A 15,493-nucleotide genomic window follows, 5' to 3' on the forward strand; every position below is an offset into this window, starting at 1 on the left:
GCAATTTATAAACCCTTCCAAGGCTAGAAGAAGGTAAGAGTATTTGACAGTATTTAGCACATTCTTGCTGCTTTTTCCGAAAGTAGCTGTTACTACCACCATGCACACTGTAAGAATTCCTCACCTACAAAAAGATAAATTTGCTAGGTGCAAATGAAAAGTTAAGCCCTATTAATTAGCAAACCAGTAACAAAAATTACTAGAAAAACAAAAAGGCTTCATGCAGTTAAATTTAAAACTCAGAAAACACGATTTTCAAAAAGAGAAATGGACATTATTAATACAATAGTATATGTAAAGAGAGACAGACTTATTAGTGAAGGTCATCCAATAAATATTTATTGACTGCACACTAGGTCCATAGCATTTACTGTCTTACCCTTTCTGGAGGATATGGTCCAAGCCCTGGAGAAGGTCCCCTCATTTGGTCCATAGAACACATACACACAAAACAGTTAAAGAACAGAAGGCACGCAGCATGTGTACATACCCGGGTGTGGCACAGGCATTCAGTTTAGGAGTTCAGAAAAAGGAGCAATCATTATCAGAGGTGTGGAAGTGCTACACCTGGGAAACTTGGGACATGGGTGGTTGAGGAATTAATGACAAATCAAGTGTAAATTGCTCATGTCAATCTGTGGGGAGGGGGTCAGAGTGGGTCAGGGTGACATAATCAGATTTGCCACTACATAGACAACAGAACTGGTGGGGAGGGGAAGGGACTAATCAGTGTTAGAGGCAGGGAAACAGTAATACAGACGAGATAATAATTATCTGAAGCCTCAGACAGTAACACTGAAAAGGAGGAGACATATTTGAGAAACCCTAAGGGAGAAATGAAATGTCTTGCAGCTGATTAACTATGGGGCATATGGGAGGGGAAAAAAAAAAAGATCCAAAAGAACTTGAAAGTTTCTGATTTAGGCCACTAGGTAACAAGTGATAACACAGTCATCAAGACAGGACATTTAGCAGTGGTGTTAGGTTGGGGTAAAGATGATGGATTCACTTTTTAGATATTACTGAGTTTGAGATGTCTGTTGGATCTCCAAATGGACTCAGCTTTTTAGTAAACAGCTGAATATACATGACTGGAACTTAAGAAAAAGATGTAAAGTAAATAATTGGGGTGTCATCCGAGCAGAGGTCAAGGACATGGGTGAAATTTCCTAGGACAGTATGCAGGAGGAGAGGGGCAGACTTCCCAGAACAGAGTTCTGGAGAACAACACTGAAAGAACCGCAGATGGTGGTGCTGAAGAGCAGCCTACAAAGGAGACTGATACGTTAACTCTCTCCAAAGAGAAGCAGAACAAGGAATATCAAGGGAAGAGAGCAGTTCAGAAAAGAAAGAAAAGTTAACCAGGTCAAGAGTTGTTGATCTTTAATTGTGTAAGGTGATAGGAGGAAAGCACTTAGCAAATACAGGGTCACTGGTGACCTTAACAAACACAGTTTTCATGGAGTGATGAGGGTGCAAATCAGATTACAAATAGGCTGAAGAGTCAAGGGGAATGAGAAAGTAGAGACAGGATTCCGATTATTACTTTCTAGCATCTTGGTTATGAAAAGGCTTAAAATTCTGCAAAAGCAAAATCTAAATCCCTTCTCAGGCCTGGAAGACCCTTCATGACATGATTCCTACTGACTTGTCCAGTTTTAACTCCTACCACCACAGCCAACCCCTACCTACATGTATTATTAAGGTTTCCTGAACATCAATGGTCCTTCAAACATCTTCCTCACATGCACTGCTCTTACAATTCTCTCACCATCCTTCCATCTGCCAAGTACCAACTCATCCTCCAGGTCTTAGTTCCTCTGTGGGAAGACTTCTCTAATCGATTGCTCCTAGGTCAAGTAAGGTTTCATGCCCCTGATTTAGTATAGCAACCAATTTGCTGAATGGTTAATGTCTGAATGCCCATTTTCCTCTTTCATTCATTCAACAAGTATTTCTTGAGCCTCTACTATGTGCCAGACATTCTGGATGTAGTGGTGAACAAGGAAGACAACACTCACATCCTTACAAAGCTGACACTAGCAGGTGAGACAGAAAACAGTGGTGACAGATAAGAAACTTTCAGACAGAATGCTGTGATATGGAGAAAATTAAATAAGATGGAAAGAGGAACATTTCAATAGGCTAGTCAGGATGGACCACTTGAGCAGATGCTTAACTGATGAGAAGGAAGAATCCATGCAAAGGCATGGAGGAAAAGAGCTCATAGGAAAGATACAAAGGGTGGGAATGGATTTGACTTTTTCATGAATGGCAGGCAGGACAGTGTGGCTGGAGCACAGCAAGGGGGAGGGCACTAAGAAAAGGCTGCAAGGCCAGCCAGGTGGACAGTGCCAGATACAAGGCGGCCTTGGGGAGGGGGGTCACATGAAGGGGTTTGGATTTATCTCTAAAGATGATGGGAGATTTTCCCAAACATACTTTCTCTCAGAGCATGAATTCCAGGGCTCAGGCCCTAGTCCTTAGCAATCACCTCCCTTTTTCCCACTCAATGCCTACTACACAGCTGGATGTTCATAAACATTACCTGCCTGAATGATTTTGAATTCTGGATGCAAAGTAAAAATTGTATCAAAGGGCAATTCTATGCCATTTCTATGTGCTTCACTTCAGAGTCAGCAGATGTCTAGATAACAATTGTATGTAGAGCTTGTACTCGGTACCTATCTCAACATTTTTTAAGATGCCAGCAAAAGATACATTATCTTGCAAAAAAACAGTAAACCAATTTTGGACAGGTACATTCCTGCCTAGTCCCTCTAAGTTGAATCTTTATCTTTAGTAGAGGAACTAATAACATTCTAACAGAGCTTGCCAAAACCTCAAGGGTGTGTGAAGAAGTGCTACAGACAGGCTGTCCTTGTAATTCAGCATGTGTTCCTCCACAGTACACTGGCAAATCACCACTGCTGTGTGAACTGGCATTCCTGCCCCTGGCTTCTGAGACACGTGGCCTGGAACTGCTCTGTTTCCTTCCCACTTAGCTCAAGGCTCAATATGCCAAATTAGGCAATATATGACCCAAACAGAGCCATTCCCTGGCTATTCCTAAACTATCTGATCTAGTGAAATCACAGTACTCCTCATCTAATACTTACAATTTTATGTTCTCCCCTCTGCTTGGAAAATGACTGTGTCACACATTTTTAAATTCCCCACTGCAATAACAAACAGTGAGATCACTCTCATCCAGGTGGTAAGAATCATGTTCATGCCACATATCTACCAGGTGCCAGGCACTGTCTCTTCCACAATTCTATTGTTTTGATTGTATTTTATATTAATTGCCTATTCTAACCATCCAAAAGTAGTGATGGCAGGATGGAAGAGAAAGGGCAATTCTATTGGGAGGAAAGGCTGAAATCCCAAATCAGAGGCGATGTTTAGGAAGCTGCAGGCATATGGGCACCAGATCAGTGGGATTCAAGGATCTTAGGATGACATGTTAAGGAATTCGGACTGAAGTTATTTTAATTTATATTAATGGCATTACTTTTAATTTTGACATGCTGAATTTAATGTTCCAGACATAGCAGAAATATATGTGCTATTTAAGTCCTTCATTTCTTCTATCACAATTTTATAATTATTTCTTAAATGTGTATCTATATACACACATGTGAACATTTCTTCAGTACTACTGTAAACAGAATCTTTTTAAAATTTTCTAGTTGTATAGATTTCGCTAAAGGAAACAATATGTTTGTCTTATATTCTATAATTCTGTTGAACAATTTTCTGGATGATCTTTGGGATTTTTCTGTACACATCAGTTTAAAAATTAACTTTTATTTCTCCATCTTTCTCACATTTAGCTGTCACTATTTTCATATTCCACTTTATTATTGCATGTTTTTAAAACATGATATCAAACAGAATAGTAATAAAGTTATTCTTATGCTGGTTCTATTGCAGAGCTTATAAAAAATTATTTTGATTTCTTCATACAAACAGCTCATACAACTCAATAACAATGAAAAACATCCAACTGAAAAATGGAAGACCTAAACAGACATTTTTCCAAAGAAGATATACAGATGGCCAGCAGGCACATGAAAAGATGTTCATCATCATTAATTATCAGAGAACTGCAAATCAAAACTACAATGAGGTACCACCTCACACTGGTCAGAATGGCCATGATTTAAAAAGTTTACAAATAAATGCTAGCAAGAATGTAGAGAAAATGCTCCTACACTGTTGGTGGGAGTGTAAATTGGTGCAGCCACTATGGAAAACACTACAGAGGTTCCTCCAAAAACTAAAAATAGAGTTGCCATGTGATCCAGCAATCCCACCCCTGGGCATATATCCAGACAAAACTATAATTCAAAAAGATATGTGTGCTCCTATGTTCATATGAGCACTATTCACAACGGCCAAGACGTGGAAACAACCTAAATGTCTACTGACAGATGAATGGATAAAGAACACGTGGTACATACATACAACGGAATACTACTCTGCCAAAAAAAAAAGAAATAATGCCATTTGTAGCAACATGGATGGACCAAGAGATTATCATACTAAGTGAAGTAAGACAGATAAAGACAAACACCATATAATAGTCACTTCCATGGAGAATTCTAAAACAGGACACAGATGAACCTATCTCCAAAACAGAAACAGACTCACAGACATAGAGAACAGACTTGTGGTTGCCAAGGAGGTCGGGGGGATGAGGAAGGGACAGATTGGGAGTTTGGGGTTAGCAGATTAAAACTTATTATACATAGAATTGATAAACAACAAGGTTCTAGTGTATAGCACAGTGAACTATATTCAATATCCTGTGATAAACCAAAATGGGAAAGAATATGAAAAAGAATATTCAATGAATCACTTTGCTGTACAGCAGAAATTAACACAACATTGTAAATCAACTATGTGAAATTTGCTCAGTCCTGTCCGACTCTTTGCTACTCCATGTTGAAAGTAACAAAGACTTTTTGCTACTAGTAATACTGTACTAGTAGCCCACCAGGCTCCTCTGTCCATGGGATTCTCCAGGCAAGAATACTGGAGTGGGTTGCCATTCCCTTCTCCAGGGGATCTTCCTGACCCAGGGATTGAACCCAGGTCTCCTGCATTGCAGGCAGACTCTTGACCATCTGAGCCACCAGGGAAGTCCTACTCATACCTTAATAAAAATAAATATAAATTTTTTTCTTTTATTTCTGCTCTTTTTAGATGAAACTCTATTCTTAATCTATTTTTAGAGTTTTTGTCAAGAATAGATGAATTCTGCTAAATGTTTTTGATGTCTAAGGATAATTACATGTACTGTTTTCCCTACTGATGTCAGATACTATGCTTTGAAAAAAAAAAAAGTTTTTCTTTATTTAGACTAGAAGTTGCAAACTTCTTTTGTAACAGGCCAGAATGTAAACATTTTAGGCTTTGTGAGTCATATATGGCCTTTGTCCCATATTTTTGTTTCTTTTAACAGTGTTTCAAAAATGCCAAAACTCTTATTAGCTTGTGTGTTGCCCACAAACAGATCAGTGGCAACAGGACTTCGCCTATAGGCTATAGCCTGCCCAACCAGCTCCCAATTCCCTTTCCTCCTCTCCTCCCATCAAAAATGGGTTATTAAGTGGCTATAATACTAAGAGTATTATGTCACAACCCCAGAAAGACTTAAGGTGGTACCTAGTAGGCCCAGAGATTGCACTCATCTCACATGCTAGTAAAGTAATGCTCAAAATTCTCCAAGCCAGACTTCAGCAATACGTGAACACTGAACTTCCAGATGTTCAAGCTGGTCTTAGAAAAGGCAGAGGAACCAGAGATCAAATTGCCAACATCTGCTGGATCATCGAAAAAGAGAGTTCCAGAAAAACATCAATTTCTGCTTTATTGACTATGCCAAAGTCTTTGACTGTGTGGATCACAATAAACTGGAAAATTCTGAAAGAGATGGGAACACCAGACCACCTGACCTGCCTCTTGAGAAACCTGTATACAGGTCAGGAAGCAACAGTTAGAACTGGACACGGAACAACAGGCTGGTTCCAAATAGGAAAAGGAGTACATCAAGGCTGTATATTGTCACCCTGCTTACTTAACTTTTATGCAGAGTACATCATGAGTAACGCTGGGCTGGATAAAGCACAAGCTGGAATCAAGACTGCTGGGAGAAATATCAGTAACCTCAGATATGCAGATGATACCACCCTTATGGCAGAAAGTGAAGAAGAACTAAGGAGCCTCTTGATGAAAGTGAAAGAGGAGAGTGAAAAAGTTGGCTTAAAGCTCAACATTCAGAAGACGAAGATCATGGCATCTGGTCCCATCACGTCATGGCAAATAGATGGGGAAATAGTGGAAACAGTGGCTGACTTTATTTTTCTGGGCTCCAAAATCACTGCAGATGGTGACTGCAGCCATGAAATTAAAAGACGCTTACTCCTTGGGAAGGAAAGTTATGAGCAACCTAGGCAGCATATTAAAAAGCAGAGACATTACTTTGCCAACAAAGGTCTGTCTAATCAAGGCTATGGTTTTTCCAGTAGTCATGTATGGATGTGAGAGTTGGACTATAAAGAAAGCTGAGCGCCAAAGAATTGATGTTTTTGAACTGTGGTGTTGGAGAAGACTCTTGAGAGTCCCTTGGACTGCAAGGAGACCTAACCAGTCCATCCTAAAGGAGTGGGTGTTCAATGGAAAGACTGATGTTGAGGCTGAAACTCCAATACTTTGGCCACCTGATGCAAAGAGCTGACTGATTTGAAAAGACCCTGATGCTGGGAAAGATTGAGGGCATGAAGAGAAGGGGACGACAGAGGATGAGATGGTTGGATGGCATCACTGACTCGATGGACGTGAGTCTGAGTGAACTCTGGGAGTTGGTGATGGACAGGGAGGCCTGGCGTGCTGCGGTTCATGAGGTCGCAAGGAGTCGGACACGACTAAGTGACTGAACTGAACTGAGTAGACCCTGTTAGCCAGACAAAAGTAGAGTATTACTAAAAATTTTAAGGGTGTTTTTCCACACAAGCGTTACATGCCCAAAGTAGAAATCCGTCTGAAAAACAGAAAAAGGTATGTTAGAACACCTGCCTAGCTGGATTTCACTGGATGAGTGACTGCGAGTGCCTCCTCTCACTCTCCCTTGTTTAATACAAGTATGTATTGTGGTTAACTTGTTCCTGTCTCATCACTGTGTACAGGGTGTATGGGGGTGGATAATTTGTCTTTTTAGTTCACGAGTCTCTCAGTCAAGAAAAGCTGCTACTAAAGTGCTGCACCGGGAAGCCTAGAGTGCATACAGAACTGATGCATATCGTGAGCTCGTGGACTTCCGATCGGACGCCACGAGGGAACATTACTCTGAGAGTCCTGGGAGGGAGTATGGGAGAGATGCTAATAATCATGGCCAGAGGGAAAACACTATGGTAGATAAAACATGGCCACAAGTGATTTCCTCCCATCAAGTGCTGGAGTCTGTGTTCTCATCTTTTAAATCTGTGCTGGCCAAGTGACTTGCTTTGACCAACAGAATGTGGCAGAAGTGAGATTATATGACTTTCTTCAGCCTCCCCCTGAGCCTCTTGGAGTGCTTCCATCCATGGAAAGAAGCTGAGACTAGCCTTCTGAAAGACGAGAGGCCACATGGATGAGAACTGAGGCAGCCGGCCAACAGTCCCATCCAGCAGCCCTCAGTCTTCTGCCAACCAACTGCACATTTAGATGTAATCCCTGCTGACACCATAAGGAGCAGAGGTGGTGATCCCAGCTGAGCCTGTCTGAACTGCCAACCTCACAGAATCATTAGCAAATAAATCATTTTTTAATGCAGCCAATTTTTTGAATTGTGGTTTGTTACATAGCAATCAACTGATACACTCACTGCTCCTGTCTACTAGCCTAGGTGTAAAGGAGGTAATGCAATGGTTTATCTACTGCTGTCCAGTGGCTACCATTTCCACTGTGATCACACTCCCACTCTTCCAAGAAGTAGGAATGTCAGCATCTGCTATGCTCCCTCATCCCTGTTAGACCAATCATACACAGATAAATTCTGGCATATGTGTAAACAGAATCTGTAGATCTAGATGTAGTAATTTAAAATCCATTCATTGTTATTACCTTTACTAAATTGAAAAGTTTGCATTATTCTCCAACTGAAACAATTCTTGCTAATAATATTGTCAGTAACTGACTTGTCAAATCTGAAGAATACTTTTCATTGTTTATTCTCTTACTTAAAAACCTCCCTAATATTTTCAGAATGAAATTAAGATTCCTTACTATGGTAGACTGACTTACTATGGTAGAGCCAACTCTTTAAAAAAGACCCTGATGCTGGAAAAGTCTGAAGGCAAAATGAGAAGGGGGCGGCAGAGGATGAGATGGTTAGACAGCATCACCCACTCAATGGACATGAGTTTGAGCAAACTCAGGGAGACAGGGAAGGACAGGGAAGCCTGGCATGCTGCAGTCCATGGGGTCACAGAGAGTCACACATGACTGAGCAACTGAACAACAAAACTACAGTAGACAAGGCTTGCCATCAGTTTCCCCACTAGCCCAACCTCCACATGCAGCCTTTGCTTTAACCCTCCTAGGAGATTCTTCTCCAGAGCTCAGTGTGTTTGCATTTGCAGTTCCTTTGGTCTAATGCCTCCTCCCCCTTTACACTGCCAATTCCTATTTACACATGTCAATCTGTCTAAGAAACATTTCCTGAGGACTCGCTCCTTTATATGCCCCAATAATTTTACAGTTTGTCATCCTTAAAAAACAAAATTTGTCCATCCCTTCAAAAGCGCTGAGTTCCTGGTAAAGACATCTCTATTCTTCTATCTCTGTATGTAGCACAGGTGCTAGAACATAGTAGATACTGTTGAATAAACCAGTGAATGAACTGTGTAGCCACAGTTTTAAAAGTCTGATATTTTCCAATTAAACTTACTTTATGTATTATGATGGTAGGCCAATTATATAGTACCACATATTAAAGAAACAATACTACAAAAATGTAAGAAGACTAAAGTATTCTCTTACATATAAAATAGCAAAGGTTAAAGAAACCCATTATATTTTTAAAACTATACTCTGTTCATAAATGTATAGCCTGTTCTTGATATTTTACTCAGCAAAATAATTAACAACTTTATAGAACATCCACAAAATGTGAATAGGTATGGAAACTATATAAACTGGAAATTTTAAAAGCAGAATGTTATATAACACATGGTTGTGTATTCTAGTTCAATTTTGATAATTTTTTTGGTAATAAATCATGTTATTTTTTACTCATTACATTAGAATTAAGTGATATATGTCCATGATTAGGGTACAGAAGAAATTAGAAACCATTACTATCAAATACAACATAGAAATAAATCACTTTTATGTTCGAAGAGATCTTTGAAGTCATCCAACTAGATGTATTTATGTTACTGATGTATATTACATTACTAATGAGGATACTGAGATCTGGAGCAATTGGGTCACCAAAGCCACCATCTAGATGATACTGATACCAACGTTAAAATCAAGGGTAATTGTTGTTTTTTTAGGCTGGGCAGTTTTCAAGTTTCCAGTCTGTTATCTTTAACCATTAATAAGATTATATTTTTTCTATTTAAGTGTTTTTCCCCTAAGAATAAACAGATTAACATTTCTGTATATGATAAACTATGACCAAATTGGGTTTATTCCAGGAATGCAAAGTTAGTTCAACATTTAGAAACCATCAATGTAATCCACCTACATTAATAGAAAAAAATAATACGATAGTGTCAATAGGCACAGAAAAGGTATTTGACAAAACCTAACATTCATTCAGGATACAAACTCTCAACAAACTGGGAATAAAAGAGAATTTCCTTATTGTGATGAAAGGCATCTGGGAAAAATCTAGAGCTAACATAAGATTTAATGGGGAAATACTGACTGCCTTTCCCTCAGGCCAAACACAGGCAGGCTGTCCACTCTCATCACTTCCACCCACCACTGTACTAGAAGCCAAGGAAAAACACAAGAAAATGAAATAAAAGGCATAAAAATTTGAAAAGAAGTGAAATCATTTATAGATGACATGACTGTTTACACAGAAAATCCTAAGGAATGCACAGTAAAATTTCAAGATAGATAACTAAATAAATTCAGTAAAATCACAGGGCACAAGGTCAACATACAAAAATCAACTGTATTTCTATGAGCAGCAAGCAGCAGAAAAATAAAAATTTTAAATGCCATTTATAATGTCATAAAAGGGATAAACTATTTAGAACAAATTTACCCCCAATTACATAAGACCTCAATGCTAAAAACCACAAAATACTGTAGAGAAATTTGAGAGGACTCAAACAAAGAGATTTATATCATGTTCATGGATTGAGAAACTCAGGACTGTTAGCATGTAAGACGGCCGTTTTCTTCAAATTGATTTCTGGATTCAACAACATCACAACTGAAATCATAACAGGCACTTTGCAGAAATAATAAGCTGATTCTAAAATGCATATGGAAAGGCAAAGGATCTAGAATGTTCTTCAAACATTTTGAAAAAGAACAAATTAGAGAACTTACACCATTTAATTTCTGGAATTACTATAAAAGTTACAGTAATCAGGACAGTATAGTATTAGTGAAAGAAATTACAGAGTAGGAGAAGAGTTTAAAAATAAACTATAAATATATGGTCAATTGGTTTTTAAGCAAGGTGGCAACGTTTTTCAGTAAGGGAAAGAACAGACTTTTAAGAAGAAATGTTGTAGAACAAATGAGTGGATGGGCAGAAATGAACCATAATTCCTACCTCAAATCATATTCAAATATTAATTCAAAATGGATCACAGACGTAAAAGACCTAAAAATAATAACAAAAAAGCCCCTAGGGGGAAAAACATTGGAGAATATCTGTGCAACTTTGGGTTTGTAAGACCAAGATTTCTTAGACAAGATATAAAAAGCACTATTCACAAAGGGAAAAAATTTGCTTTCCTAAAGACACTGTTGAGAAATGTAAAGGCGGGACCGTCCTGGTGGCCCAGTGGATAAGATTCTATGCTTCCACTACAGGAAGCACAGGTTCCACCCCTGGTGGGGAACTAAGATCCTGCATGCCTCACAGCTCAGCAGGGAAAAAAGAAAGATATGAAAAGACAAGCCACAGAGAAAGTATTTGCAATTCAACAAAGATTTTTATCCAGAATACATAAAGAATTATAACAACTGGATTATAAACAAATAACCTGAGTTTTAAAATGAGCACAAAACTTGAACAGATATTCACAAAAGAAGATATACAAACGGACATTAAACACACTAAAAAGTGCTCAACATCATCAGTTGTCACAGAAATGCAAATTAAAATTGCAATGAGACACTGCTTTACATTCACTCAGAACGCCTAATACTAAAAAAATTGGCAATGTCAAATATTAGAGAGGATATAGAACAACTGGAATTCTCATACACCACTGGTAGGAATGAAAATTCTCATACACCACTGAATGAATGAACAAAGTGGTAACCACTTTGAAAAACAGTTTAGCAATTTCTTATACTGCTAAACACCTACCCTGTAGCTGAGCAATCATATGCCTGGATATTTATCCAGAAGAAATGAAAATATATTCACACAAAGGCATTTATAAGAATATTCACAGCAGCTTTATTCACAATAGCCAAGTGTAAACAACCCAAATGGAGAAGAAAATGGCAACCCATTCCAGTATCCTTGCCTGGGAAATCCCATGAACAGAGGAGACTGGTGGGCTGTACAGTCCATGGGGATCACAAAAGAGTCAGACACAATTTAGCAACTAAAGAACAACAACAAAACAACCCAAATGGTTAAACAACAGGAGTATGGTTAAAAAATTATGGTATATCCATACAACAAAGCACTAACCAGAAACAAAAAGTAATGAACTACTGATTTAAGCAACATGGATGAATCATCTCCGAGACACAAGCGTACACACTGCATGATTACATTTATGGGAAGTACTAGAACAAGCAACACTATACTTAGATGTTAAAAGTCAGAATAGCGGTTATCTTGCAGTGGGGGAAGGGGAGTGGCTGAGTGAAAAGGAGTATGACAAACTTTTCTAGGGTGGTGGAAATTTCTAACCATTGGTTTAGGTGGTGGTTATAGAAGTTACATATTTGTCAAAACTTACCCAACAAAATACTGTGCATTTCCTATACGTAAATTACGTATTAATAAAAAGTCTGCTTAATTCCTTATATTAAATATCTGTTAATAAAGCAGAAGTATTGCAAGGATTTAAACTGCCTTTTCTCCAGAGTATCCAAGAAGTGTTTCAACATATGAGAAACAGATAAAAGCTAGTTTCTCCTGTACAGCTTTGAATCCAGTGCTTTGATTTCATCTTAAATGATTAAATCTTACATAGTTAAATTCCCCTTAAAGAGCCTAAAGATCATTCTCCATTTTCTGGTTTAAACAATTAAATCTTGGGAAGTCTTATTTTTTAAATGGCTATTCATTAATATTTTATTTTCACTCTTCTTCTACTGTCCCTACCACCATTGCTACAGATATTCCAAAAAGTGAGTAACTAGGGAGAAAGAAGACATTAAAAAAATATTGCCATAGGAAAAAATGTTGCAATTATGAGTTGAATGAGTTCAATCATTTAATGGGCTTCAGATGGTAAAGAATCCATCTGCAACGCAGGAGACCCGGGTTTGATCCCTGGGTCAGGAAGTTGCCCTGGAGAAGGGAATGGCAACCCACTCCAGTATTCTTGTCTGGGAAATCTCATGGACAGAGGAGCATGGCAGGCTACAGTCCATGGGGTCACAAAGAGTCGAACAGGACTGAATGACTTTCACATTCACATTCAATCATTAAACAGTACAGTGAAAGATACTTCACAACTCAAAAGAGAAAGACAGAAAATAGATCAGTGTTTGCTGAGGGCCAAGGCGGATGGGAGGGACAGGGAAGTAATGGCTAAGGGCACCGGGTTTCTATTTGAGGGGGTGAAAATATTCTAAAACTGACTGTGGTGACAGTTGCATTTCTGTATGACTACACTGATCTTCTCTGGTGGCTCAGATGGTAAAGCGTCTGCCTACAATGCAGGAGACCTGGGTTCAATCCCTGGGCCGAGAAAATCCCCTGGAGAAGGGAATGGCAACCCACTACAGTATTCTTGCCTGGAAAATCCCATGGACGGAGGAACCTGGTTAGGCTCCAGTCCATGGGGTCGCAAAGAGTTGGACACGACTGAGCGACTTCACTCAAAAACCACCAAGTCGCACATATGAAATAGATTAATTCTTTGATATGTAAGCTATATTCCAATAAAGCTGGTATTTAAAAAAGCTACTGAAAGTTTGGGATTATATTGGAATTTACAGAGCAATTTGGAGAATAAAATATATTTATTATATTGACTTTTTCCCAGTACATGAAAATTATGTAGTTCCACCCTTATTTGGGTATTCTTTAGTTTCTCTCAACAACATTTTATAGTATTTTATAGAGAAATCTATATATAATTTATCAGATTTATTCCTGGATAACTGGTATTTCTGACGCTATATAAGTAGTATCTTTAAAAAAAGAGAGAAAAAACACAGAATTGTTCTAATGTGGGGTAAGAAGATAAACAGAGCATGATATGTATACTAAATCATCAAAATTTTGAAATATAAAATCACTACATGTGGTCTAACAAATCATTTTTTATTTTAAAATTTATTTATAGAAGCCATACAAATATTTAAAAATTAAATTCCATTTAGTCATATTTGATCAATCACATTAAAAAAAGAATTAAATTACATAAACCTATATAATGTTATAAATCAATGCTACCTCAATAAAAATATTGGAGAAGAAAATGGCAACCCACTCCAGTGTTCTTGCCTGGAGAACCCCAGGGACGGGGGAGCCTGGTGGGAGGCCGTCTATGGGGTCACACAGAGTCGGACACGACTGAAGCAAATTAGCAGCAGCAGCAATAAAAATAAATTAAATTTAAAAATATATAAACTTGAAAATGTTCTGAAAAATTCCATGACAGGTAGATACCACAGTGAACAAATACTTCCTGATTTATATTGTTAGGTTTCTTAGCTTATAGTGAAAATAGCCGCTTTAATTTTAGTATCTATATTTACCCAATATATATATTTCTTAGCAAAATGCTTTCATGACAAGGAAATTTTATTTTACAACAGTTAAATTTACACTTAAAGTGTTTAAAGCTGTCTATCATACTGGTGCTATAGAGTGTTTATTATCCTTTAAATTTAAATTAATTGAAATATTATTACCTAACTATGTTAGTTAGTAGATGGTGAAAGCAGATGGTGGGCTTTTCTTTCATAAAATAAATATTTGTTTTCTAATCAAATGAAATAGATAAAAATTGCATTTAGGCTTCAAGTTAACCTTGTCTGAGTTATTTAATGTTTCCAGATCTCAGTCTTTCATCTACAAAAGGAGGTTAGATGAAAACATCTCCATAGTCCCAACTAGCTTTAAAATTCTGTTAATTCTATAAAAAGGAAACAGCAAAATACCATATGGTCTTACCATTGTTTAAGCAAACACAGAAATGTACGAAAACCAGATGATTTAGTAATTATTAGTTTACACAAAGGATTCTGTATTTTCACCCCAGAATTGGCACATTCTCTAAATATAATTTACACTGAACTTTAAAAAAATATACCTGATACTTATTGAAAGTACAAATGCAGATTTTTCTGAATCATGATCTTATCTCTACTAACATAGTTATCTCACACTGATATTAAAATTAAAAAGCATAGTGTATATGAAAGCATTTTAGAAAAAAGGTTGTTTATAACTGTAAGATATTTTAGACATTTTGGAAAGTATTCAAATAAACAGTATGTTCATAAATGGAGTTACTTTTCCTTGTCTGAGTGATGTGAGAGACAGGACTTTATCTCAAAAAGACTATCAGAAATTATGCAACCTAGAAATTACTTATCTATAATTAAAATTTACTGATTAAAAAAAATGATTTGATATGAAAATGTTACCTGATCAATGATAGAATTTAGCTTCGTAAGTAACAGAAATCCTCGGCCATGGACAAGGTATTGTCCGAGGGTTGCCATGTGCGTCTCCTCCTCTTCTTCCTCCCTGGCCTCCACTCTCTGGACCACTGCATTGCAAAGCCGGTTGACATCAGTCAGAAACTCACGTGCCAATGAGTTACTGTCAGTGCTCATGACCGAGCTATAAAATAAATATTACATAAAAGATTAGAAAAATAAAAATGTTGTATAAAACTATTAATATGTGTTTTTGTTGCTATTTGTTTTTAATTGAAGACTAACTTTAAATTATTGGGCATTGGTACCTAACCTTATAATCTTTTCAGACACAGTTCTGATCTAGTCTGCTGCTAAGTTGCTTCAGTCGTGTCCGACTCTGTGCAACCCCATAGACGGCAGCCCACCAGGCTCCACCGTCCCTGGGATTCTCCAGGCAAGAACA

At 37.7% G+C, this 15,493-nt stretch overlaps 1 protein-coding gene across 6 annotated transcripts in view; it reads right to left on the bottom strand.

The window, feature by feature from the left end:
- The window catches only part of LYST (lysosomal trafficking regulator), a 179,313-nt gene that overhangs the window by 132,513 nt on the left and 31,307 nt on the right, over positions 1 to 15,493 (bottom strand). For all 6 annotated transcript variants that reach the window (XM_010860102.1, XM_010860104.1, XM_010860103.1 and 3 more), the window contains one exon: positions 15,034 to 15,232. In XM_010860102.1, the coding sequence (XP_010858404.1) occupies positions 15,034 to 15,225 (192 nt within the window). In that variant the 5' untranslated portion in view covers positions 15,226 to 15,232. The remainder of the gene's footprint in view (positions 1 to 15,033; positions 15,233 to 15,493) is intronic.

This window comes from Bison bison, unplaced genomic scaffold (genome assembly GCF_000754665.1).
Source record: "Bison bison bison isolate TAMUID 2011002044 unplaced genomic scaffold, Bison_UMD1.0 scf7180017864462, whole genome shotgun sequence".
In the NCBI taxonomy this organism is placed as follows: Eukaryota; Metazoa; Chordata; class Mammalia; order Artiodactyla; family Bovidae; genus Bison; species Bison bison.